At 37.4% G+C, this 25,800-nt stretch overlaps 1 protein-coding gene across 7 annotated transcripts in view; it reads right to left on the bottom strand.

The window, feature by feature from the left end:
• Positions 1-25,800, bottom strand: part of LOC121380513 (RNA-binding motif, single-stranded-interacting protein 3-like) — a 282,378-nt gene that overhangs the window by 10,636 nt on the left and 245,942 nt on the right. For 5 of the 7 annotated variants that reach the window (XM_041509356.1, XM_041509352.1, XM_041509351.1 and 2 more), the window contains 3 exons: positions 3,599-3,818; positions 2,565-2,659; positions 1,311-1,357 (listed from right to left, as the gene is read on the bottom strand). In XM_041509356.1, coding sequence (XP_041365290.1) covers positions 1,311-1,357; positions 2,565-2,659; positions 3,599-3,818 — 362 coding nt within the window. The remainder of the gene's footprint in view (positions 1-1,310; positions 1,358-2,564; positions 2,660-3,598; positions 3,819-25,800) is intronic. The other 2 variants (XM_041509355.1, XM_041509354.1) reach the window with 1 other exon arrangement.

The following is a 25,800-nucleotide window of genomic DNA, read 5'->3' on the forward strand; positions in this document are numbered from 1 at the left end:
CTATAAATTACAAATAACTACGTGTGTATGTATCTATATGTATGTGTATGTGTGCATATATGTATATATGAAATAAGTTATAATGTTATTATTATTGTACATTTGTAAGATGATGACTCAAGGCACCCCAACCTTGATATTGCCAGTGATCTGGGGTAATAAAGTTTTAAAAAAACTAATAATAAAAACAAAACTAATAAAAAATAAAAAAATACATTTCCAAAGGTATTTTCAGTTATAACAAAATTAAATGTAAAAATTAAATTATATAATTATATTTCTATAGGTATGTTAAGTCACAACAGAACAGAATGTGCAAAAGGTAAATTGCAAATACAATGAAATCCCTCTAAACCTTGGGACCAAGTAAAATGTCCTGTTTTAAGAGGGATCCGTTTTAGAGAGGTTAATTTCTGTACTGATTTTAAAAAAGAATTGCAGAAAACTGTCCAGTTTAAGGGGAATTCTGGTTTACAGAGGGTCCGGTTTTGAGAGGTTTCACTGTAGCTTATATGCTCAGTCATAACAAAGTGTCACTGACCTCTCTGTGTAATATTGGTTTTCACAAAAATCTAGATTACATTGATGCCAATTTTGACAAAGACTACTGTATGTGACTTTTTAACATTGTGACTCGTTTTAGAATGAGTATGTCAAAGAAAAAACTAATTACTCTGTTTAAAGGGACATACCTTAGTTTTTAAACACTAACATATAATTTCTATTATTATAGCCGTTTTTGTTAACTGAAATCATACTTTACTTAGATTTTATGGTTTAGATTATCAATTTCCGTACATTCAAAGTGTTTTTGGTCTTCCTGGTGTTTTTAATATCACAAAATGCATTTGTCGTATTTTAAAAAACGCACGTGCGTCTGAGCAGTAACAGTTATGGAGTTGAGTTTTAGTCTATTTTTAGAGGGTATTTCACCATTTCAAAGTCACAGACTCATGTTTCACTCAGTTGTAACTTTATCCAAATGTGTTACAGGTTTATAGATTAACTAAACTTAGTGTCCATTTTCACGGGTTGAAACTAGGGTCTGTCCCTTTAAAACAAACATAGCATATACACATCTTTTTCTCTGTCTCAGTCTGTCAGTCTGTCTGTCTGAATCTGTCTTACTTGTATACCCACTCACCCATACCGACACATACTATATACTACACTATACTAGATTAGATTTAATATTTACCCAGTTAAATTGGTTTGAAGTGTCTGTGTGAATCTGTCTTACCCATATACCCACTCACCCATACCGACACATACTATATACTACACTATACTAGATTAGATTTAATATTTACCCAGTTAAATTGGTTTGAAGTGTCTGTGGGTCATAGCTCAACTGCAACTGTAAACAAATAAACAGGTGTCATACAGATGTGTTAAAACAGTACATAAACCATTTATAATGTAAAAATAGGACTACAGTCAAACCTGCTATGGTGGCCACCTGTACTGTACTAAACAGTCACCTGTGTCAAAAGGCCATATTTTTTATTCTCCCAAATCATCAAATACAGTATAACTGCCTTGTTTTAAGCAGTTAACTATTGTAAAAGGCCACATTTTGATACCCCCTTTGGTGGCTGCATAACACATATTTGACTGTAGTTTTAAGTACAAACATATAAATCATAGTAACTTAGTGATCAAGACTAGCAGCAAAAGCTTAATTGAAAAATAAAGTAAACAAAAAAAAGAAAACTAATTGATGCCCTCCATAACAAATTAAAAAATAAAATGTATTGAGGTATATGGATTGGTGCTTCTATATTTGTTTAATTAGCGTAATTGTTTAGTAAAACAAAACAAAGGAAAGGAATATTTGGTTAATGACATACAACATATTTTCAACTATGGCTATTTGGTGTCTGCAACATGATTTAGTGATTTCCGTAGAAATTAGGCAAGGCATGGTAGACCAAACACTTTTAGGGCATTTTCACCATTTTTGGGGCACTAGTTTTTCATTAAAAATACACAATTAATTAAAATAAACATTAAAGTAATTTATGTGTTTGCTTTAATAAATGAATGGCAAAAGATATAAAAGGCATATTTTATTAATTAATAATACCTTTTTCGGTGTTTTATAAAGGCAATTTTAGAATTAATTACTGAAAAAGGCTTGTTTAATCTCAGGGCAGCATGGCGCTGATTGAGGCAAGATGGTGCTAGACTATTGAGGCATGGTGCTGCACCATGCTAAAACCAGCTAGGGAAAACACTATGACTATTTTGAAAGTTGGTCAATAATAAGAATGGAAAGCCACTGCTGCAACAGAAAAGCAATTAGGGATGCCGCGGTACCCGTTGAGGAGCAGTAGCTGGGATGGGGAAGGGGGGGGGAGAACCGAAGTCTATTGAGGAAAATTTATTTATTCTGTGACACTGGCCTCAGTGGCGTCGTGTTAAGCTGAGGTGTGTGCCCAAGACAGCATGCTTGAACCTTAAGTTGATATAAGCATGAAAATAAGCTGAAATGAAATGAATATTCTGTGACCCATCGCAACTAAGGTGATGACGTATAAACAGTGCAATATATATTGTCTTACATCACCCCTTTCTCCAAATAACCTTGCCTGTTGGAATTGAGTTTTCTTCTTGTTTCCACTGTCTGCCAGTTTAACGAGCAACGGTTCTGCACAACCTGCGAAAACAGACACGAGAACACTATTGTAGAATACAGTACAGAGGAAGAGACATCAAATTACACTGTAACTGAGCCAAAGAAAGTTGACATACTTTGTAAATGTGGTTAACAAATGAAAATGAACATTAAAACTGTGTGTGTTATACTAGTATGATTGAGAGAAAGAGAGAGAGAGAGAGAGAGAGAGAGAGAGAGAGAGAGAGAGAGAGAGAGAGAGAGAGAGAGAGAGAGAGAAACACAGAGAGAGAGAAACAGAGAGAGAGAGAGAAACACAGAGAGGGGGGAGAGAAACAGAGAACAGGAAAAACAGAGAGAGTGAGAAAGAGAGAGAGAGAGAGGGAGAAACACAGAGAGAGAGAGAGAGAGAAACAGAAAGAAACAGAGAGAAAGAGAGACAGAGACAGAGAAAGAGAGACACAGAAACAGAAATGCCTGGGATTAATTATAAAATATATGTACGAGTGAAGGATGCAGAAACAAATGTCATATAAAGACTGGGTGACCAGAAACATCGCTAAAAATATTTTTCTAATACAAGTATATGCCAAATAAAGTGTTTTGTCATTTTATCTGTTGTAATCTTAGTCACTGAAAAAAAATCTTATATTTTCTCAGACTGAAGGAAATTTAAGTTTTTAATCCACAAAAAAGGAAATCTAGTATGCTTTTCAACTAAAAGAAATAGCTGTGTATGCAAATCTATTATAGAAAAACCCTTGCTCAATAGTAATTAAAACAAATTTTTAATGTATTTTTGGGGGGAGCAAAACCCAACCCCACTAAAAACTTTGTTCACTTGTACAGTTAATATCTTGCACATGTGCCTGCATGTTAAATAAAATTAGTATTCTGATCAACTATAGTGAAATTTACCTATTTAACACTACCATAATTATAATACGGTAATGGAGAAAAAAAAACCTGTGTACAATTTACCTGGTAAAACTTTTGAATTAAACGCATCTATAATTTGATTACACTTCTCCCTCGACTCCATGCGTGCAAATCCCACTCCTCGACTGACTCCATCGGGCTTCCGCAGAATCCGCGTGGAAATCACAGTGCCATAGTCTTTAAACATATTTTCTAAATTTTTCTCTGTAAAGTATATTGGAAGGTTTGCTACATAGAGGTTTGTTGGATCTTGTTCTTGTTGCTGCAATGAAAAGAAAGATGACCATTAGCAAATGTTAGTTGATATTAAGTAAGTAAAGATGACCATTAGCAAATGTTAGTTGATATTAAGTAAGTAAAGATGACCATTAGCAAATGTTAGTTGATATTAAGTAAGTAAAGATGACCATTAACAAATGTTAGTTGATATTAAGTAAGTAAAGTGTGTTTTGTTCAATCAGGCATGGTGGAGCAGGGGGGGCTGGGGGGGGCTCTATCAAAAATATTATTGTCAGAAATAAATTTTACTTGTAGAATGCAGGAAATTGCATTTCAAGACATCTAGATTTCAAAATTTTATGGGGGTGCATACCCCTAAACCACCTAGAAACTTTGCTTTGCGTCCTTGATCTGAGTCAGCTCCCCCTCGCCAATGTCTACTTACTTCCACCATGCCTGTTAATGACACCATGGATTTACAAATCATTGGTTATTCAATGTCCAATATTTAAACATTCTGACACCATTGATTTACAAATCATTGGTTATTCAATGTCCAATATTTAATCATTCTGACACCATTGATTTACAAATCATTGGTTATTCAATGTCCAATATTTAATCATTCTGACACCATTGATTTACAAATCATTGGTTATTCAATGTCCAATATTTAATCATTCTGACACATAGTTTTTAGAGGAAATTTGATAAATTAATTTGCATCAACAGCAAAGGATCTTTTACATGCACTTCTTCTAACAGCAGGGTTTGAAATACCAGCCTGTGAAAAGTTAAAAGCAGCACTTTTTGTTTATTTATTTTTTACCTAGCAGATGAATCAGAAATTCAAGAGACCGATGTTTGTATAATTATCTCATAAAGAAGGCCTATTTATGTTTTAATTATAACAGTTTATTTATTTAGTTGGGTTTTTTTTTACATTTGTTTTCTAGAGCTAAATTTAGACATTTTTAGATGTTTGTTGAAGAACTGTTTGTTTATATATATATATATATTTTTTTTTTTTTGTTGTTTTTTTTACCTAGCAGATGAATCAGAAATTCAAAAGACAGATGTTTGTATAATTATCTCATAAAGAAGGCCTATTTATGTTTTAATTATAACAGTTTATTTATTTAGTTGGGGTTTTTTTACATTTGTTTTCTAGAGCTAAATTTAGACATTTTTAGATGTTTGTTGAAGAACTGTTTGTTTATATATATATACTGAACAAAAAAAGAAACTTCCGATTTGTACATATAGTATTTGTTGTGTTAAAGAATTCATTGTGTAGTGAAATTATATAGGTAGTATTAGCCTTGAGCTGTATTATCAGGATTCATGAATTTTATCGATTATTTTTGCACTGTTAATCGTCGACAACGTGAAATTCAATTTGCACGTGCATGCATGGTTCGACATGTCCCGTGTAGTATTCGGTCAATTTGTTTTACTTGTCTTACTGACAATGTTGTCAAGTGAACGAAAATGCTTCAACATTTGTAAAAAAATTAACGTTGTTTACATTGTAGCATTTTTAGTATGCCAAGAATACCCAATAATTTACGCGAACGGGCGATTGGCATGCTTGATGCTGGCATGTCGACAGAAGACGTTGCAAGGCATGTTGGGAGTTCTAGTCGAGCGATACAAAATCTTCGCGTAAGATTTCGAACGACAGGAGGCACCAACAATTTGCCACGTCGTTGACGTCCGCGTGTCACAACGCGTGGTCAAGACCGCTATATCATGAACACGCATTTGCGCAATCGATTCCAAACTGCCACTGCTACTGCTGCTAACACACCTGGGCTTCATAATAACCGAATCAGTGGGCAAACTATTCGTAATCGTCTGCGGGAGAACGGTTTATATGCACAACGTCCTTACGTCGGATGCGTTTTAACGCAACGTCATCGTCTAAATCGTCTTAATTGGGCACGTGTACACACTTGTTGGATATAGCGACGCTGGAATACCGTTCTTTTTTTGGATGAATCCAGATTTTCTTTACAACATGGTGATGGCAGGGTGCGTGTCTACCGTAGGAGAAATGAACGCTATGCTGACTGTTGTGTTCTTGAATGAGATCGTTTCGGGGGTGGGGGTTGTCGTCATTGATGGCAATTTAAATGCTCAACGTTACCGCGATGACATTCTCGCTCATCACGTCATTCCTCTGTTCCATAACAACGCCAACATCTCGATTTTTCAGCATGATAATGCCACCTTGCATACAGCTAGAGACACTGTAAATTTTCTTAGGACAAATAACATTGGTTTCATTGATGACTGGCCGGCTAAAAGTCCTGATCTCAACCCCATCGAGCATGTCTGGGATAGTCTGGACAGATGATTGAGGCGTTGTCCCAACCCACCCGCTAACATCAACGAACGTCGTCAAGCGCTCATTCAGGAATGGAACAATATTCCACAGGCAGAAATCAACACTTTAGTCAATTCTATGCGCCTGCGATCCACTGCAGTGGTCAATTCAAGAGGTGGTCATACCCGTTATTAAGTGGGGTTTTTTTTTTTTAACCCCTACTACACTTGGTCAAAATTTCTCCCAGTTTCTGTTAACCTATGGCCATGATTTTTGCACCAAACGATGCATCATTGAACACTCTTTAAACGCATATATAACAATTATTCCCCCGGTTTGTTTTCATCAAGTTATGTTCAGGCAAAGTTAGCGGAAGTTTCTTATTTTGTTCAGTATATATATATATATATTTTTTTTTTTTTTTTTTTTTTTACCTAGCAGATGAATCAGAAATTCAAGAGACAGATGTTTGTATAATTATCTCATAAAGAAGGCCTATTTATGTTTTATTTATAACAGTTTATTTATTTAGTTGGGGTTTTTTTACATTTGTTTTCTAGAGCTAAATTTAGACATTTTTAGATGTTTGTAGAAGAACTGTTTGTTTATATATATATATTTATATATTTTTTTTTATTATTTTTTTTTTTAATGTTTTTTTATTATTATTATTATTTTAAAAGTGTTTTTAAATAACATCAACTTAATTTTTTTTAAATTATGGCTGCAATTCCCGAGGAAGCACTTCTCCTATAAACTACACTGCATTTCAGCCATAACCTTTTCCCCCATCTTTAAATGCCATTAAAAGTAGAGAAACATGCCAGCTTTAAGATATGCCTCTGCTATGACATTAAAGTGTCTTTAAAACATCTCCATACACTCTGTAAGTAAAAATACCCTACATTTACATAGCTAAACAAGGACCCCAGATCAATCTATGATCGTTATAGCCAACAGTAATAAAATTCATAATCTCTATGGCAGTGAGATATACAGTCTGACCGACTTGCTGTCTCCTCAAAGAGCTGACAAACGTATCTTGGTATCAATACTACTCTACAGGTTTATGGTGTGTACGACCATGGAGATATTTACATAGAACGACAAAGTAACCACTCATATGTGGTCAGTTTGGAGTCAACTGGTCTACAGTGTGTCACATCTGTTATATGTCGTACAATAAACTAGACGTGCAAGGTTATTTGATGTTTCAGGTAGGCATTCAGATATGTGCATGCCCCTCACCTCTTTGTAATTGTGCCTTCCCCCAGTAACCTTTAATAAGCCAATGTCAACAATGAAGATTTTATTTCATAATTATTTCTGCATAAATTTAAGTACTGCTTAAGAAGCCCCCCCCCCCATCTCAAAAAGCCACCTCTAATACACAGCCATGTCTCAAACAGCCACCTGTCTCAAATAGCCACCTCTATTAAGCAGCCACATGTCTAATAGTCACCTGCATTAAGCATTCACCTGTCTAACAGTCACCTTTATTAAGTATCCACCTGTCTAAAACAGCCACCTCTATTAAACAACCACCTGTCTCAAACAGCCACCTCTATTACATAGCTACCTGTCTCAAACAGCCATCTCTATAAAGAAGTCACCTGCCTTAAGCAGCCACTTCTATTAAGCAGTCACCTGTCTTACACTGCCACCTTCATATTTTATCAAATCATGCAATTTTGTACATACAAACAGGTCTGCATTAAGCAGCCAATTGCTTGGAACAGCCCTCTTTATTTTCTTCCTAATTATTAAATTTGATAACACAAAGACTTGTACAGAGCAGCCACTTTCATATTTTCATAGATCATCTAATTTGGTATATTCTAACCTGTGTAAGCGGCCACCTGTCTTATGTTCAGATGTTTTTTACTTCCATATTTTAGTGATTATCATAAGCAGTAAATTCAGGATGGTTTTTCACAGTGTGCAAGAATTTGGACAAATTTTCAAATCTACAATTTTAAAGTTTGTTTTGTTTAACAACACCACTAGGGCACACTGATTAATTAATCATCAACTAATAGCTGTCAACCATTTTGTAATTCTGACAGAGGAAACCTGTTACATTTTTCCATTACCAAAGTAAAATGTTATTTAAGCCATAAGGGAAAAAGACACAGCAGACCCACCAGGTGCAATATAATAATTGTGGTGTCTAATAATGGTCATAAGACTATAAGCCCACAGCTAACAGCTGATGGGAAATGGCAGGTGTGTGGCATGCCTGGCCAAAAGAGATAAGCACCTGTCGCTGTTGGAAAGACAAGGACTGGGATGTGAAGTTGGACAGCAAAAGAAGTTGAAAGATAGGAGCTGCCAGATCGGGAAGAAAAACGTTGGAATTCAAAGGCAAGAAAGGAAAGGGAACAGCGGGATTAAAAAAAAAAAAAATTACAGTGTCTTCCCCACCCCTCATATCATCAGTGTTTGAACTGCCCTTATTCTAATAGTTCATAAATATTCCTACTGACTATGCTGCACTAATAATGTGCACAGAAAAACTAATGAAAAATATTTATAGCCACAGGAATCCTTTAATATCAAATTCTTTTTAAGAAAGTAACACAAACAAAATAACAATCAACAACAAAAATAACCCTTCTTTGGTCAAGTAGTAAACCGTATGTAAAAGTCTTGTATTCCTTTAAGTAAGTAAATCTGCAGGAGTAAACAAATGGCTTTCTGATGTAAATTGTGCGTGTATTTGTGTAATCTAAATGTAAAAAATGCGGTCAATGTATTAAAAACCATCTTGACGTCCCTGTCACATTTGACTGAGCAGTCGATATGTTCTTTGTATAAGGTTTGTAAGCCCGTTTTATTATCACATGGGTAACAGATACGAATGAATGGAACAAAACAAAGGTGAAAGGAAACATGATTCCTGGGTGTGTGATATGGATATTGGGTATAATCTCGTATCGTGTAACTAGATATGTTAGGTTGTTGAACATGTGATGTTCAAATAGTAAATATCTGTCTTAATGTATTCAGATCAAGTGAAATGATATTCACCTCTTAAGTGAAACACCTTCATGAATATCAGATTTTTTTTTTTTTTTCATGCTATATTTTGACCTTCAGATTATATCTGGTTTTTCTATTAGTTCAACACTGGGAAACAGACTATAGTTATAATGCAACTAAAAAAAAAACTTGAAATACTGTCTTAAACTTAATCATAGCATGAATTTATGTTATGAATTCCATGGAATCATAATGTCTCGCCTACAATAAACTAACTGAGGAAAAAAAAAATCAAATTAATTTTAAATGTTTTCATTCATGATCTAAATTGATAATTTATCTAAACGAGATCCAAATGTCATCTCTGTTAAAGGTGCAGTGCACACACACCTCAGAGACACACGTTATGACTTCATTGTTGCTGTGGCTTACTATAGTTCTGTTGCACATGCACTGTTCCAACCAGTGATTTACAACTGGTATAACAAAGGCTATGGTATGTACTATCATGTCTGTGTGATTGTGCATATAACAGATTTCTTTGCTGCTTACTGAAAAGGAAGGAAGGAAATGTTTTATTTAACGATGCACTCAACACATTTTATTTATGGCTATATGACGTCGGACATATAATGAAGGACCACACAGATATTGAGGGAGGAAACCCGCTGTTGCCATTTCATGGGCTACTCTTTTCGATTACCGGTAACAACAAGGGATCTTTTATACGCACAATCCCACAGACAGGATAGCACATACCACAGCCTTGGATGTACCAGTCGTGGTGCACTGGCTGGAGTTCAACACTGGGAAACAGACTATAGTTATAATGCAATAAAAAAAGCCTTGAAATACTATCTTAAAGTTAATCATAGCATGAATTTATGTTATGAATTCCATGGAATCAAATGTCTCGCCTACAATAAACTAAGCTGAGTAAAAAAAAAAATCAAATTAATTTTAAATATTTTCATTCATGATCTAAATTGATAATTTATCTAAACGAGATCCAAATGTCATCTCTGTTAAAGGTGCAGTGCACACACACCTCAGACACACATGTTATGACTTCAGTGTTGCTGTGGCTTACTATATTTCTGTTGCACATGCAAGCAACAGCACGTGTCATGCACTGTTCCAACCAAGTATGTATTATCCTGTCTGTGTGATTGTGCATATAAAAGATTCCTTTGATGCTTATTGAACAGGAAGGAAGGAAGGAAGGAAGGAAGGAAGGAAGGAAATATTTTATTTAAGGATGCACTCAACACATTTTATTTACAGTTATATGGTTAAGGACCACACAGATATTGAGAGGAAACCCACTGTCGCCACTTCATGGGCTACTCTTTTAAGGGATCTTTTATATGCACCATCCCACAGACAGGATAGTACATATCATGGCCTTTGTTACACTAGTTGTGGAGCACTGACTGGAACGATAAATAGCCCAATGGGTCCACCGATGGGGATCGATCCCAGACTGACCATGCATCACTGGGCTGTGTCCCACCCCTTATTGGAAAGAGTAGCCCACTGTATGGCAGCAGCAGTCTCTCATTATCTATGTGGTCCTTAACCAATATACCGGTATATGCATCACTGGGCTGTGTCCCACACCTTATTGGAAAGAGTAGCCCACTGTATGGCAGCAGCAGTCTCTCATTATCTATGTGGTCCTTAACCAATATACCGGTATATGCATCACTGGGCTGTGTCCCACCCCTTATTGGAAAGAGTAGCCACTGTATGGCAGCAGCAGTCTCTCATTATCTGTGTGGTCCTTAACCAATATACCGGTATATGCATCACTGGGCTGTGTCCCACCCCTTATTGGAAAGAGTAGCCCACTGTATGGCAGCAGCAGTCTCTCATTATCTATGTGGTCCTTAACCAATATATCGGTATATGCATCACTGGGCTGTGTCCCACCTCTTATTGGAAAGAGTAGCCCACTGTATGGCAGCAGCAGTCTCTCATTATCTATGTGGTCCTTAACCAATATACCGGTATATGCATCACTGGGCTGTGTCCCACCCCTTATTGGAAAGAGTAGCCACTGTATGGCAGCAGCAGTCTCTCATTATCTGTGTGGTCCTTAACCAATATACCGGTATATGCATCACTGGGCTGTGTCCCACCCCTTATTGGAAAGAGTAGCCCACTGTATGGCAGCAGCAGTCTCTCATTATCTATGTGGTCCTTAACCAATATACCGGTATATGCATCACTGGGCTGTGTCCCACCCCTTATTGGAAAGAGTAGCCCACTGTATGGCAGCAGCAGTCTCTCATTATCTATGTGGTCCTTAACCAATATACCGGTATATGCATCACTGGGCTGTGTCCCACCTCTTATTGGAAAGAGTAGCCCACTGTATGGCAGCAGCAGTCTCTCATTATCTATGTGGTCCTTAACCAATATACCGGTATATGCATCACTGGGCTGTGTCCCACACCTTATTGGAAAGAGTAGCCCACTGTATGGCGGCAGCAGTCTCTCATTATCTATGTGGTCCTTAACCAATATACCGGTATATGCATCACTGGGCTGTGTCCCACCCCTTATTGGAAAGAGTAGCCCACTGTATGGCAGCAGCAGTCTCTCATTATCTATGTGGTCCTTAACCAATATACCGGTATATGCATCACTGGGCTGTGTCCCACCCCTTATTGGAAAGAGTAGCCCACTGTATGGCGGCAGCAGTCTCTCATTATCTATGTGGTCCTTAACCAATATACCGGTATATGCATCACTGGGCTGTGTCCCACCCCTTATTGGAAAGAGTAGCCCACTGTATGGCAGCAGCAGTCTCTCATTATCTATGTGGTCCTTAACCAATATACCGGTATATGCATCACTGGGCTGTGTCCCACCTCTTATTGGAAAGAGTAGCCCACTGTATGGCAGCAGCAGTCTCTCATTATCTGTGTGGTCCTTAACCAATATACCGGTATATGCATCACTGGGCTGTGTCCCACCTCTTATTGGAAAGAGTAGCCCACTGTATGGCAGCAGCAGTCTCTCATTATCTGTGTGGTCCTTAACCAATATACCGGTATATGCATCACTGGGCTGTGTCCCACACCTTATTGGAAAGAGTAGCCCACTGTATGGCAGCAGCAGTCTCTCATTATCTGTGTGGTCCTTAACCAATATACCGGTATATGCATCACTGGGCTGTGTCCCACACCTTATTGGAAAGAGTAGCCCACTGTATGGCAGCAGCAGTCTCTCATTATCTATGTGGTCCTTAACCAATATACCGGTATATGCATTACTGGGCTGTGTCCCACCTCTTATTGGAAAGAGTAGCCCACTGTATGGCAGCAGCAGTCTCTCATTATCTATGTGGTCCTTAACCAATATACCGGTATATGCATCACTGGGCTGTGTCCCACACCTTATTGGAAAGAGTAGCCCACTGTATGGCGGCAGCAGTCTCTCATTATCTATGTGGTCCTTAACCAATATACCGGTATATGCCATATAACCATACATAATTAAGCTGTATGGAGTGAGTCGTTAAATAAAACATTCCTTCCTTCCTTCCTGTGTTATGCAGTATTCTGATAGGCTGCAACAGCATTATGTGCCACACGAAATAGCACTGGTTCTGTTCCGTTCATTATACAGGCATGTACCTTATCTCTGGCCGCACCACAAACAAGCAACATTTTGTGACGTGACTTTGGTCTCGCAAACACGTGGCCACACCACAAAATTTTGTCTATTGGCTATTGTGTGGCCTGTCACTGTGGCATGTTGCCTGTGCGTGTACCAGTCTTAAGCAGCCATCTGTGACCATTGGGTCCTCATCCCAAATTATGCAGTATTATTAACATACAGGTGGACCTGTATTGCCAGTAAGCAGCAAATTGTCATGTTAATGTAATAATATTGACTTGTGGATATTTGGATATAATTATTGTTTTATATTAATGCATTGGTTTTATTTGTTTTCATGTAATTAATTATTTTATTTCCATAAACAGGTAATGAATTACAACAGATTGTGTACCTTTAATTATTTTATTCTTAATGACAAGTTGATTACTATTTTCAGGTATCTTGGCTTGTTACAAATTGCACAAGCATGTATGACACTTGCACAACTTAGTAACAATAGCACTATCACCCATGCGCCGCGCCTGTCCTATTGTTTCCAGCTTGGGTACAGTGTAAGCTGATGTGGTTTAAGTGTTCTTATCTGAAATGATAGCTTATTACAGTTCACTGTTTCCTTAAATACTGGTGTACGTCTGGTATTGTGGTCCACATTATAGTTTGCTCTTCTGGAGTTAATACTTCATTTTAGGCTCAATTTATTGGAAGATATTTCTAGAGAAGATTTAAGATACGTCAATCCTTTTAAGTGTGACCAGTTCCATTTGCCCTGGTGTCACATACTTGGGTGATATAAGAATGGAAACTTGTCAGCCATTAAAGAGCCTTTAACCCAAAACAATGCAGTTGTCATTTGTTCCAAAACGATGATGCTACTACATTTGGAGCCGACGTAGGGACTAACAACGGGCTGACATATGGTTTGGATGGAGTGTTGACAGTACAGGATTGACCTTCACCCCTCTACAAAATGACGTCCTAACATGAGTATCCTTGACATTTGTGATCTTGACTTTTCGTGAACATTTTAAAGGAATTCCACTCGGACATTATTGTGTGCTGCAGTGTTGACTTTTCTATGGACTTGTGTCATTTGTGGGTTTTATTTTTGTATTTTATGTGATCATGTGATTAGTATTTATTAAGCTCTCAGATAAATTATTTATTTTTATTTTTGCAGCAATATTCAAGTATTTTGATACATTTGGACTATATTACTTAGCACGTGCATAATTGTTTATTATATTATTTTTTGTATTTTTCATTTTCTTTTGTTCTTTTGATTATTGTCTTGGCTTTATTTTATTTTCAATAATTTTTGTTTTGTTTGTTTTGTTTTTTCTTGTGTATATTTACAATGCCTGCTATAATACCTTAACAAATGTTTAACGATGTGTTCATCCGAGCAGATGTGTTGAATGTTTACTAAGATAAAAACAGTAAAAACTATGTAAGTTTAAACTTAAACAGTTTAGGGTGTTAGATCTATAGTCAACAACAGTCAGTTAGTGGTAGGATTAGTTGTTTCAGTGGTATTAGTTGCTGGCTATTTTCTCTTTGGTCTTTCTTATTCCTTTCATTTTTCTTTCCTAAATTTTATATGCACCTGCAATACTAACCATGTAATTAATTGTTTATTTGCAGCATATTCCAGTTTACTCATTGTTTGTTTCAGTGTCATACACAGGATAAAACGGGCTGAATATATTTAGTTACTTGTATTCTGGTGTGATATATCATATTTCTGTACATAATTTTTCATTTTTAGTTTTTGTGAATTTTACGGTTTCACCATGTCTGAACCTACAAGCGAGGAAGTTAGACAACTTGTTTCAGCATTCCAAAAGTTAAAAACATGGCCCAAAGCAGATAGTGCTGAAGAGTTAGTTGAGTGGATGTCTAGCTATGTACAGTCAGCAGATACATCAGGTTCTTCAAAAACTGATTTCCCAACATCCATTACTTTAAATCAACCTCCAAAATTGCCTTTCTTTTCAGGTGACTCCAAGTGCGAAACAGCGTTCGATGTTTGGAAACATCAGTATAATTGTTTATTGAACAATGAATCTTTGTCTCGTAGGGTGTTATTTAGAGTAGTACAGCAGTCATTGCGTGGCAAAGCTGCTACAGTTGCTATGAGTGTGGGACCTGATGGTGATGTAAATGAATTAGTTGCTAAGCTTGAAGATATGTTTGGTAGTGTTGTCCGTGGTCAAAGTCTTCTTTCAGAATTCTATAGAGCACGTCAGACAGAAGATGAAGATGTTACATCATGGGCATGTCGACTTGAGGAGATACTCAACAGAGCTTCAGCCCATGATGGTCTCACGCCTACATCCAGGGATGAACTGCTGCATAATCAGCTGTGGTCAGGACTCAGGGCAGATCTTAGAGACAAGTCAGCATACCTGTTCGACCAAGGTGGAAGCTTTGGAAATCTTCTGAGGTCGTTGAGACGTATGGAAGCTGACATGTCAGAGAGACAGCCAACAAAGAAGACTATTAGTAAAGCTGCCACATCAACTGAGACATCTGAACTACAGGAGATGAAAGGTATGATAAAACAGCTATCAGCCGATGTTGCTAAACTTAAGAACTCTTCTGGTAACTATGCTAAACCTATAACACAGGAGCAGCCACATCGATACTGGAGACAACAGCAGCCACAACAGCCACAATCGCGCCCGTTTGTCGAGCAAAGACAGCGTCAACCACCAAGAGGTGAACCAGTTTGTTTCCGTTGTGGACAACCAGGACACCTGAAGTATGGATGCAGGGTAAGGTTAGACCATTCCCGACATCCTTTAAACTAGAATCAATCTATGGGGATGGGCGACCTGTAGATTATATGTTTAAACGCCCCATTAGCAATCTACAACAAAATGAATCTGATTTAGTTGGATATCCAAATGAGAGTGAAGTAACTGTCAATGGTATCCCAACTAAGGCATTGTTGGATACTGGTTCCACTGTATCCACCATTTCTGAAAGTTTTTATAAAAATAGTTTTCCTGATGTAACCATGAATCCTTTGGATGTCATTTTAAAGATTGAATGTGCTGATGGTCAACAACTTCCATATCATGGCTATATCGAAGTTGAATTACAAGCAAAGGGTGTTAATGGAATCAAGCAGCCATGTCTTCTATTAGTAGTTTCCGACAGTTCTTATAACATGAATGTTCCAATACTTCTAGGTACAAATGTCCTGTCTACATTTATGGATGAGTGCAGATTACAACATGGTAATCGTTTTCTCCAGGAAGCAGATATTCATACTCCATGGTATCTGGCTTTCAGGTGTATGTTGATTCAGGATAAGGAATTATCCAGACAACATTTTTCTTTGGGTAAAGTGAGAAGTGCATCTTCTAAACGTATCCTGATTCCAGCCAACAGTGAAGTGGTTTTGCCAGGGTATGTAGATAAGCCTGTTGCTTATAGATCTACATGTGCTTTAATTCAACCCACAAAAGGTTCCATTATACCTGAAGATTTTGACATTGTACCAACCATTGTGAATTATAACTGTAAAGACAAAATGTATGTGGATGTTCATGTTACCAATATTACAACTAGAGCCATCAGTATACCATCTCGAGCTCTTTTGTGTGAACTCCAAGCGGTAACTGTAGAAGATATCCCAGGTAAAACATCAGTTTCAGATAGTGGATTTGATTCTATTCTTAAAAAGATGAATTTTTCTGAAGCAGATTTCACAGAAGAACAACTGGAACACGGCAAACATGTTATTCATGAATTTCAAGATATCTTTTCTACAGGTGATGATGATATTGGGCACACAACTGCTGTTAAGCATCGCATTGAGCTAGAAGATGATCAACCCTTTAAGCAGAGACATCGAAGAATTCCACCTGCCATGTACCAGGAAGTGAAAGATCATCTGCAACAATTACTGGCGAATGGTATTATCCGCAGATCCTACTCTCCATGGTCATCCAACATCGTCTTGGCTCGCAAAAAGGATGGTAAACTTCGGATGTGCGTCGATTATAGACATCTCAACGAGAAGACGATCAAGGATTCGTATGCCCTTCCACGGATCGAGGAGATGTTCGATGCTCTCGCAGGTTCCAAGTATTACAGCACACTGGACATGAAGAGTGGATATCATCAAGTGGAGATTGAAGAAACACACAAGGAGAGAACAGCTTTCACTGTTGGGCCATTAGGATTTTATGAGTATAACCGCATGCCTTTTGGTCTCTGCAACAGTCCTGCAACATATCAACGGCTAATGAATGAATGTTTTGAAGGTCTCCATCTCAAATCTTGCTTGATATATCTTGATGATATTATTGTATTTTCAGACACCTATGAGGAACATCTGAACAGGCTTAGACAAGTTTTTCAGCGAATAAGGGAGACTGGGATGAAGTTAACACCAAGTAAGTGTTCGCTGTTCAAGACCAGGATCAAGTTTCTTGGGCATATTGTTTCAGAGCAAGGTATTGAGGCAGACAGTGACAAGATTAAGAAGATCAAGGACTGGCCCACACCAAAGAACCATAATGAAGTTAGACAGTTTCTTGGCTTTGCCGGGTATTACCGCAAGTTTGTAAAAGATTTTGCTAAAATTGCTAAACCCTTGTATGCTTTGATGCCTTCTACAAAGTCCAAGAGAAACAAGAATGTACCCGAGAAACCATGGGAATGGGGAGTTAGCCAGGAAGAATGTTTTCAAAAGTTGAAGGAAGTATTGACTTCACCTCCAGTTCTTGGGTATGCCGATTACACCAAACTCTTTGAACTACATACTGATGCCTGCAGCCAAGGACTGGGAGCCGTTCTTTATCAAGAACAGGGTGGTGTCAAGAGAGTTATCAGTTATGCTAGTAGAAGTTTAAGTAAGTCAGAAAAGAATTATTCAGCTCACCGCTTAGAATTTCTCGCTTTGAAATGGGCCGTGACTGAAAAGTTTCATGATTATTTGTATGGCAACAAATTTACTGTTTATACAGATAACAATCCATTGACTTATATACTTACCTCTGCTAAGCTTGATGCCACTGGTCATCGCTGGTTAGCTGCTCTTGCATCTTATAACTTTGATATTATTTACAGGTCTGGTTTGAATAATGCAGATGCTGACGGGTTATCAAGATTGCCAGGATTACAAGCAAAGCAGGAATCCACACATATAGACTCAGAGTCAATCAAAGCTGTTTGCAATTGTTTATATGTTCAACCTTTTGTACAGTCTTTGTGTTTATCAGCAGATGTTGTGGATGTTAACCTGAAAGAACCAGATTTCCACGGAATGACAGATCGGGGTTGGAGAATGGCTCAGCAGTCAGATGATGTGTTGAGGAGGTGGATAGTGTTTGTTAGAGCTCAGAAGAAGCCTAGCCGTGAAGATTATCCACATACTTCGGTTCACTCTTCATTACATCGGAGCTTTGACAAGTTAGTTCTCCAAAGAGGAATTCTTCACAGGAAGGTCACAATAGATGGTTGTGATAAACTTCAGTTAGTGCTTCCATCAGCGTATGTAAATGATGCTTTAAAAGGTTTACATACAGACATTGGGCATCCTGGTCGTGATAGAACGTTATCACTTCTCAGAGACAGATTCTACTGGCCTGGAATGTCAGCTGATGTTGAAGACTGGATCAAGAATTGTGACAGATGTTTAAGACGGAAGACCCCAACGAATGCTCGAGCTCCTCTTGTAAGTATTACCAGTACACAACCTTTGGAATTGGTCTGTATGGACTTTCTGACTTTGGAAACGTCCAAGGGAGGTTACCAACATCTTCTCATCATAACGGATCATTTTACAAGATATGCTCAGGCAATACCTACCCGTAACATGACTACAAGAACAACTGCTGAGGCTTTCTATCATCATTTTGTGATGCACTATGGTATTCCTCTTCGAATACATAGTGATCAAGGTGCCAATTTTGAAAGCAAATGTTAAAAGAGCTTTGTTTAATTTTAGGAATGGACAAGTCGAGGACCACATCATACCATCCGATGGGGAATGGCATGTGTGAGCGTTTCAACAGAACCTTGCTCAACATGCTTGGTACTTTGAATCCTAACCAGAAGAAGGACTGGAAGACTCATGTAGCACCCCTAGTCCATGCTTATAATTGCACTAGGCATGAGTCGACTGGTTACTCGCCATTTTTCCTCATGTTTGGAAGAGAACCTCGATTGCCGATTGACCTTGCTTTTGGAATTAACACCAATCAACAACACCATTCGTTGACGTCCTATGCAACAGCTCTTCGTGAACGACTTCAGCAGTCATATGAACTTGCGACAGAAGCATCTAAGATTGCACAAGGACGACAGAAGGGAGGTTATGACATGAAGGTGAGAGGTGCAGTTGTACAGCCAGGTGACCGTGTTTTGGTGAAGATCCTTGCGTTTGATGGCAAACACAAGTTGGCTGATCGATGGGAAGATGATGTATACCTTGTTCTTTCTCAGCCTAATCAGGACATTCCTGTATTGTTGTGAGAAAGGAGAATGGTGAAGGAAGACGGCGAACTCTTCACAGGAACCATCTTCTGCCAATAGGATCTTTGCCAGGTTCAAATCAACCTAGACCTAAACCCAGAAATAGAGTAGTTGCACAACCAGTTGCAACGCCAACTCGGGATGATGATGATGATGAATCTATTGACTTAGATTCCTCACAGGTGATTGTTTTAGCAGCTCCTAATGATTTAGCAATCATTAGTGACCAGACTGCTGAGATATTTGATTCTGACTCACAGGTTTCTGGTGACGATCAGTTGTCTGCTGAGTCAGAGAGTGTTTCTTCCAGTGGTGACGACCACATACTACAACACTCAGTTCACGAGGACGATAGTACGGGAGAACGCTTGGATGAAGAGGTCGAAGATGGTCTAGACATAGAAACATCTAGAATTGCTACAGCATCTGATAATTCAGATACGCCACCTCAGCCGGAGCCACCACCTCGTCCTACACCACGACCTAGACGATCAACAAGAGACAGAAGACGACCGAATGGCAAACATCTGGCGAGTATGTCATGAGTCAGAATGTGCAGCGTCCAGACTGGCAGAATAAATGTAAACTTTTGGAACAACTTGCTAAAGTTGGAGTTTTCGAACACATTAGTGATGCCGTGTCTAGGGCAATTGTCTCTATTGTTGATGATAATGATAAATGACGAGGACGCCATTTCTTGAAGGGGAGGAAGTATGTAATAATATTGACTTGTGGATATTTGGATATAATTATTGTTTTATATTAATGCATTGGTTTTATTTGTTTTCATGTAATTAATTATTTTTATTTCCATAAACAGGTAATGAATTACAACAGATTGTGTACCTTAATTATTTTATTCTTAATGACAAGTTGATTACTATTTTCAGGTATCTTGGCTTGTTACAAATTGCACAAGCATGTATGACACTTGCACAACTTAGTAACAATAGCACTATCACCCATGCGCCGCGCCTGTCCTATTGTTTCCAGCTTGGGTACAGTGTAAGCTGATGTGGTTTAAGTGTTCTTATCTGAAATGATAGCTTATTACAGTTCACTGTTTCCTTAAATACTGGTGTACGTCTGGTATTGTGGTCCACATTATAGTTTGCTCTTCTGGAGTTAATACTTCATTTTAGGCTCAATTTATTGGAAGATATTTCTAGAGAAGATTTAAGATACGTCAATCCTTTTAAGTGTGACCAGTTCCATTTGCCCTGGTGTCACATACTTGGGTGATATAAGAATGGAAACTTGTCAGCCATTAAAGAGCCTTTAACCCAAAACAATGCAGTTGTCATTTGTTCCAAAACGATGATGCTACTACATTAAAAAAGACACTTTTTAAAGGTGTGCATATACATGTATGTGATATTTAGTTTGGGCTTCACTGCACCAAAATAGCCAGTAATCTAAAAGTACATTATTCACATGACCTATTCTGGCTGAGTCCGTGGATTTTGTTTAGCCTGAAAATATTGTCCATTTGAATCAAAAGGCAACCAATGAATTGGCATTTGACTGTATAATAAATAATGTTATAAAACTTATATTAAACAATATTATTAAGGTTTAAACCCATACCAACTCAAATATAATTTTTTATTTTCAATCAATTTTTTTTCTTCTTCAAAAAATGTTATTTGAGTTGGTATGGGTTTAAAACGTAATATTATTTTAATAACTGTTTTTATATAAATTTTAACTGTATTCATTATAGAATTATAAGCCAGTTCATTAGTTCCCTTTTGATACTAATGGACTATAGTATGATACTGAAAATTTAAATACCTGCTCTGATTTTTTTAGACAAAATCATCTGCTATTTAAAAAAAAAAAAAATAAACACATAAAAAAACATTAAAAACATTAAAAAACCAACTCCAAATCTGCAGTGAAATATAAAACTACAGACGTGTGTGAACTGTTTGCAGTAAACATTTTCAAAATCTGCTTACAGGACTAAACACACCTGCAGCCTAATGACAACGTGGAAATAACTGAATACCAATATGTACCAGTGTAATTTATCCATCTGAGGAGCTCAAGCTTTAGCCAGACAATCTAATCAACTTAGCAGCATGGAGACTTTTTCCGTCTGACCTGTTTAGAAAATAATTAATTTCAACAAACGGCTTGTCTTTTTTCTTTCTTGACATTGACAGTAAAGTATTCCACCTGTCGTAACACCAAGCAAATGAATTCATCAAACTGGCAGGGATAAAATACTCTCTTGCTGTTATCTAATTATTAATAGTGCAAGCAGTTCATTGCAAGTATTTTTATGTCTATATCTCACTGGATTTCTCACCATCCTTCCAACCAGTGCTCCACGACTGGTATATCAAACACCATGGAATGAGATCTTCTGACTGTGGGAAAGGGCTTACAAAAGATCCCTTGCTGCTAATGGAAAACAATTTCCTGTCCTGGATGGAAGAGCCGGCTAGAGTCGACATATGTGCCCATGACAGGCATGCTTGTTCTGAATCATATGACCTGACCTAATGAAAAAATATAATGGGTTTTCTCTGAAGACTATGTGTCAGAATTAACAAATGTTTGAGACTTCTAATAGCCAGTGATTAAATAATCAAGCATGCTATCCTGGGCACACACCTCGGCTATCAGGACCATCAGTCCAGGACATACTACTGTGTAATTCACTAAATGTTGATCAGAGAGGTCAGTGTGGTGGCTATATCTCTTACACACCTGTTGGAGATAACTGGTTTGGTACCACACAGCCATATCACACGTGGTAAATCAATTCAAAGACATCCGACTGGCTGCTCCACGGTGAGGACCAGATTCCAAAGCGACATCAACCCATAAAACTTTTAACACTAATGGAAATAATTGCTCTGTGATGCAAATGTAAGTTGTAAATAAATAGTGGTTGGAAAAGATATTAAAATGCTGCATGGATAATGTTCCTATGCACCAAATAACTTGGTTTCAAACCATCTGCCTAGTTTATAAATGGTTGAAATTTCACAAAGATGATAACACACCATGATTGTGCAAATCATTTTATAATGTTTATGAAATGCTAATAAATCATTCCTTGAAAACAGTTTGATTTGTCCTTCTTTACCGTTAACATCTTTACTGTTATTTATCTGTACCTCTTGCAACAGGAACTTTTATTATTACCCCCCCCCCCCCAAAAAAAAACCCCAACAAAACAACCAGAATACTACACTCATGTCCATTAGATACTGGTACCATTTATCTTTCAACCCATTGTTTGAAAATGTATCTCTCTGTAAGATAAATGATATCTAATAGCCAATCATGTAATATTCTCTACCTCTCCCCCACTGAATTATGAGGTATACTTTTTATTTTGTAAAAACTACTTTGATACCTGTAGAACTTTACTTATTGTTAATATTATTTATTTTGGCTATAGTTTATTATTACGTATTTTGGGGGAATATACTGCCAAAGAAGTAAGGAAATGTTTTATTTAACGATGCACTCAACACATTTTATTTATGGTTACATGGCGTCAGATATAATATGGTTAAGGACCACACAGATATTGAGGGAGGAAACCCGCTGTCACCATGTCATGGGCTACTCTTTTCGATTAGCAGCAAGGGATCTTTTATATGCACCATCCCATAGACAGGATAGCACATACCACTGCCTTTGATGTACCAGTCATGGTGCAATGACTGGAGCATACTGCCAAAGAAGCAAAAAGTCAAACCAGACTCAGTTGCCATCATGGATGCAGGTCCTCGATGAAAGTTTTATTTCTGGTAATATTAATATGATGGAGACTGCTTTATGCTAAGAAAGTCTACATTAACCCATATAGTTTCCACCTAAATTTACACATTTGGTTACCAATCTAGAATAACACCTGTGACTTTCTGTCTTATTTAGAATCTCAAAACAGCCCTATTGGAATTATAGATTGAATGTACAGGATGAATCTGCTACAATATAAATGACTGGTCTCACTGACTGTGGTTACATCAAGACTGGTGGGTTTTGGGTTCACTTCCCAGTACCAGCACCCATCCTGAGACTTTTAATATCTCAGGTTGAGGTGAGCGGTCAACTAACTATTAATCCCTGTCGTGAACAAACAGCGCAGATAGCTGAGTTGTGTGTCCAGGACAGCGTGATTGAACCTTAATTGAATATGACAACAAAAGTAAATTAAAACAAACTTAATTTAAAATGAATCCCTCAGCAGACAGATCCACCATTAGGGTTTCTGTCAGAGAGTAAATGGTTATGGTTCCATACCCAAAATGTTTTGCAGAATTTATTTTTTAAATTGACAGTTTGACCAAATTAATTACTCTTATCATTACTGTATGATTTTCTTTCTGGGGGAAGCCCCTCATACCCATAGCGCCATACCAAAAAATTTCTTTCTAGCAAAAACACTGACCTTTTATTCTACATTTCTGGGGGGGTGGGTGGGGTGGGGGGGGGGGTGGGGGCAAGTGCTTGATCTAGCAATGTAGTACAGAGATCTACTGAGATGTTTGTGTCTTAGGATTAGACTCCAATGGTGGACTAATTCTCGGGGGATTTTCCCTACCAATACCCCAATGTATATGAAAGGCCATAGTATGTGCTGTCCTGTCGGGAGACAACCATATAAAAGATTCCTTGTCGCTAATGGAAAAGTGTAGCAAGTTTCTTCCAAGACTACAATACAAGTCAGAATTATCAATGCTGATGATTAATAAATCAAAGTGCTCTAGTGGTGTCATTGAAAAAAAAAAAAAAAACTCTTTAACTATCTCCACAGGCAGAGATGAAAATGACACTGAACAACACCGGAAATTTTTAAAACGTCTTAAAAAGTAGTGCATTCCTGTGACCATTTTATTGAAGAACAAGAACAGGAACAATTTTTCATGATGCTCTGTAATCAGGAATTGTGGAGAAATCCTGAACGATTTTCCATCTCTACACAGGGCTAGTTAAAACCTGCTGCTTTGGTTTACACTCAGCCAAACACGTAAGAGCTACATTTAGTAAAAAAAAACTTAACATCAATTTTATTCTTGTAAACAAAATTTACACTTTCAGCCCAACAGAACACATGTTAGGCTGGAACTAAATTAGATTAGGTAATCAGGTTTGCTTTGGAAACTCAGTTAGTTTGTTATGCCTAGTGAGTCTGCTAAAACAATTTATGCATGGCTGCATATCTAGGATTTTTTTTGACATTCAATAACCAATGTGTATTTTTGTACTAGGGTGTCATCAAACATTTATTTCTTAATTCATTCATTCATAGAATTTTCTTATATACAGATTCTTATACATGTGTGTGTGCATGTGTGTGCGTGCAATTGTGCGTGCGTGTGTGCATATATATATATATATATATATATATATATATATATATATATATATATATATATATATGCACGCATGGAATGTGTATGTGTGTGCATGTGTATAAACACTTTACAAATAGATCCTTTTTTTCTTAGTAGATATTACATTTAAATACACTTTGTGGATGATTATAAATTATTATATTTAAATTAGTTCCAATCCATCATTTCCTGAAACAGCTCTGATATAGTATGTAATCTGAGATGTTGAAGAAATAAACTTTAAATAAGACCATTAAAGAAATATTTAAATAACTTTAAATGAGACCATTAAAGAAATATTTAATATCCTGTGCATATATATTAACTGTCAGATTGGTAGTTTTTCAAATTAACCACATGGGAAAACCAAAGCCAAAATGAGTAGTTGACACTGCTAAAAAAGGAGATAATAACCAAGTGTCTAGACTTAGTAATAGGTTTTTTTTTTACAAAAGGTGGGGCGTGACGTAGCCCAGGGGTAAACACTAGCTTGATTCGTGGTCGATCTAGGATCGATCCCCGTCGGTGGGCCCATTGGGATATTTCTCGTTCCAGCCAGAGCACCACAACTGGTATATCAAAGGCCATGTTATGTGTTATCCTGTCTGTGGGATTGTGCATATAAAAGATCCCTTGTTACTAATAGAAAAATGTAGCAGGTTTCCTCTCTATGACTCTTTCAAAAGGTTTGACATCCAATAGCCGATGATTAATAAATCAATGTGCTCTAGTGGTGTCTTTAAAAAAACAAATAAACAAACAAACAAAAAGCTTTACAAAATTAAAAACTTTAAAAAAATATATATTAGTACAACTTATTTTTTTCAATTATCAAAAGAAAGTGTTAAATATCAGTTTAGTTTAAAAGCTACAAGGAAAACTTTAAAAATATCTATGAAATGAAAAGAACTAAAACAACTGATGGTGGCATCTTTGATGTCAACAGTTGCAACTTTGAACTTGCGTACAGGCCCTTAGAAACCATAGGAACTGGAGTGGGGGGGGGGGGGCCATGTCCCCCCCACCACTTGTGGACAGAATCACTGTTTTTTGGTCTTGCTCTAAATAAATACAGATAAAAATGTAGCTTGTGCCCCTCAGTAGAGACTGTGCCCCTCTCCACTAGAGACTGTGCCCCTCTCCACTAGATACTGTGTCCCTCTAGAGACTGTGCCCCTCTCCACTAGAGACTGTGCCCCTCTCCACTAGATACTGTGTCCCTCTAGAGACTG

Source organism: Gigantopelta aegis, chromosome 9, assembly GCF_016097555.1.
Source record: "Gigantopelta aegis isolate Gae_Host chromosome 9, Gae_host_genome, whole genome shotgun sequence".
NCBI lineage: Eukaryota > Metazoa > Mollusca > Gastropoda > Neomphalida > Peltospiridae > Gigantopelta > Gigantopelta aegis.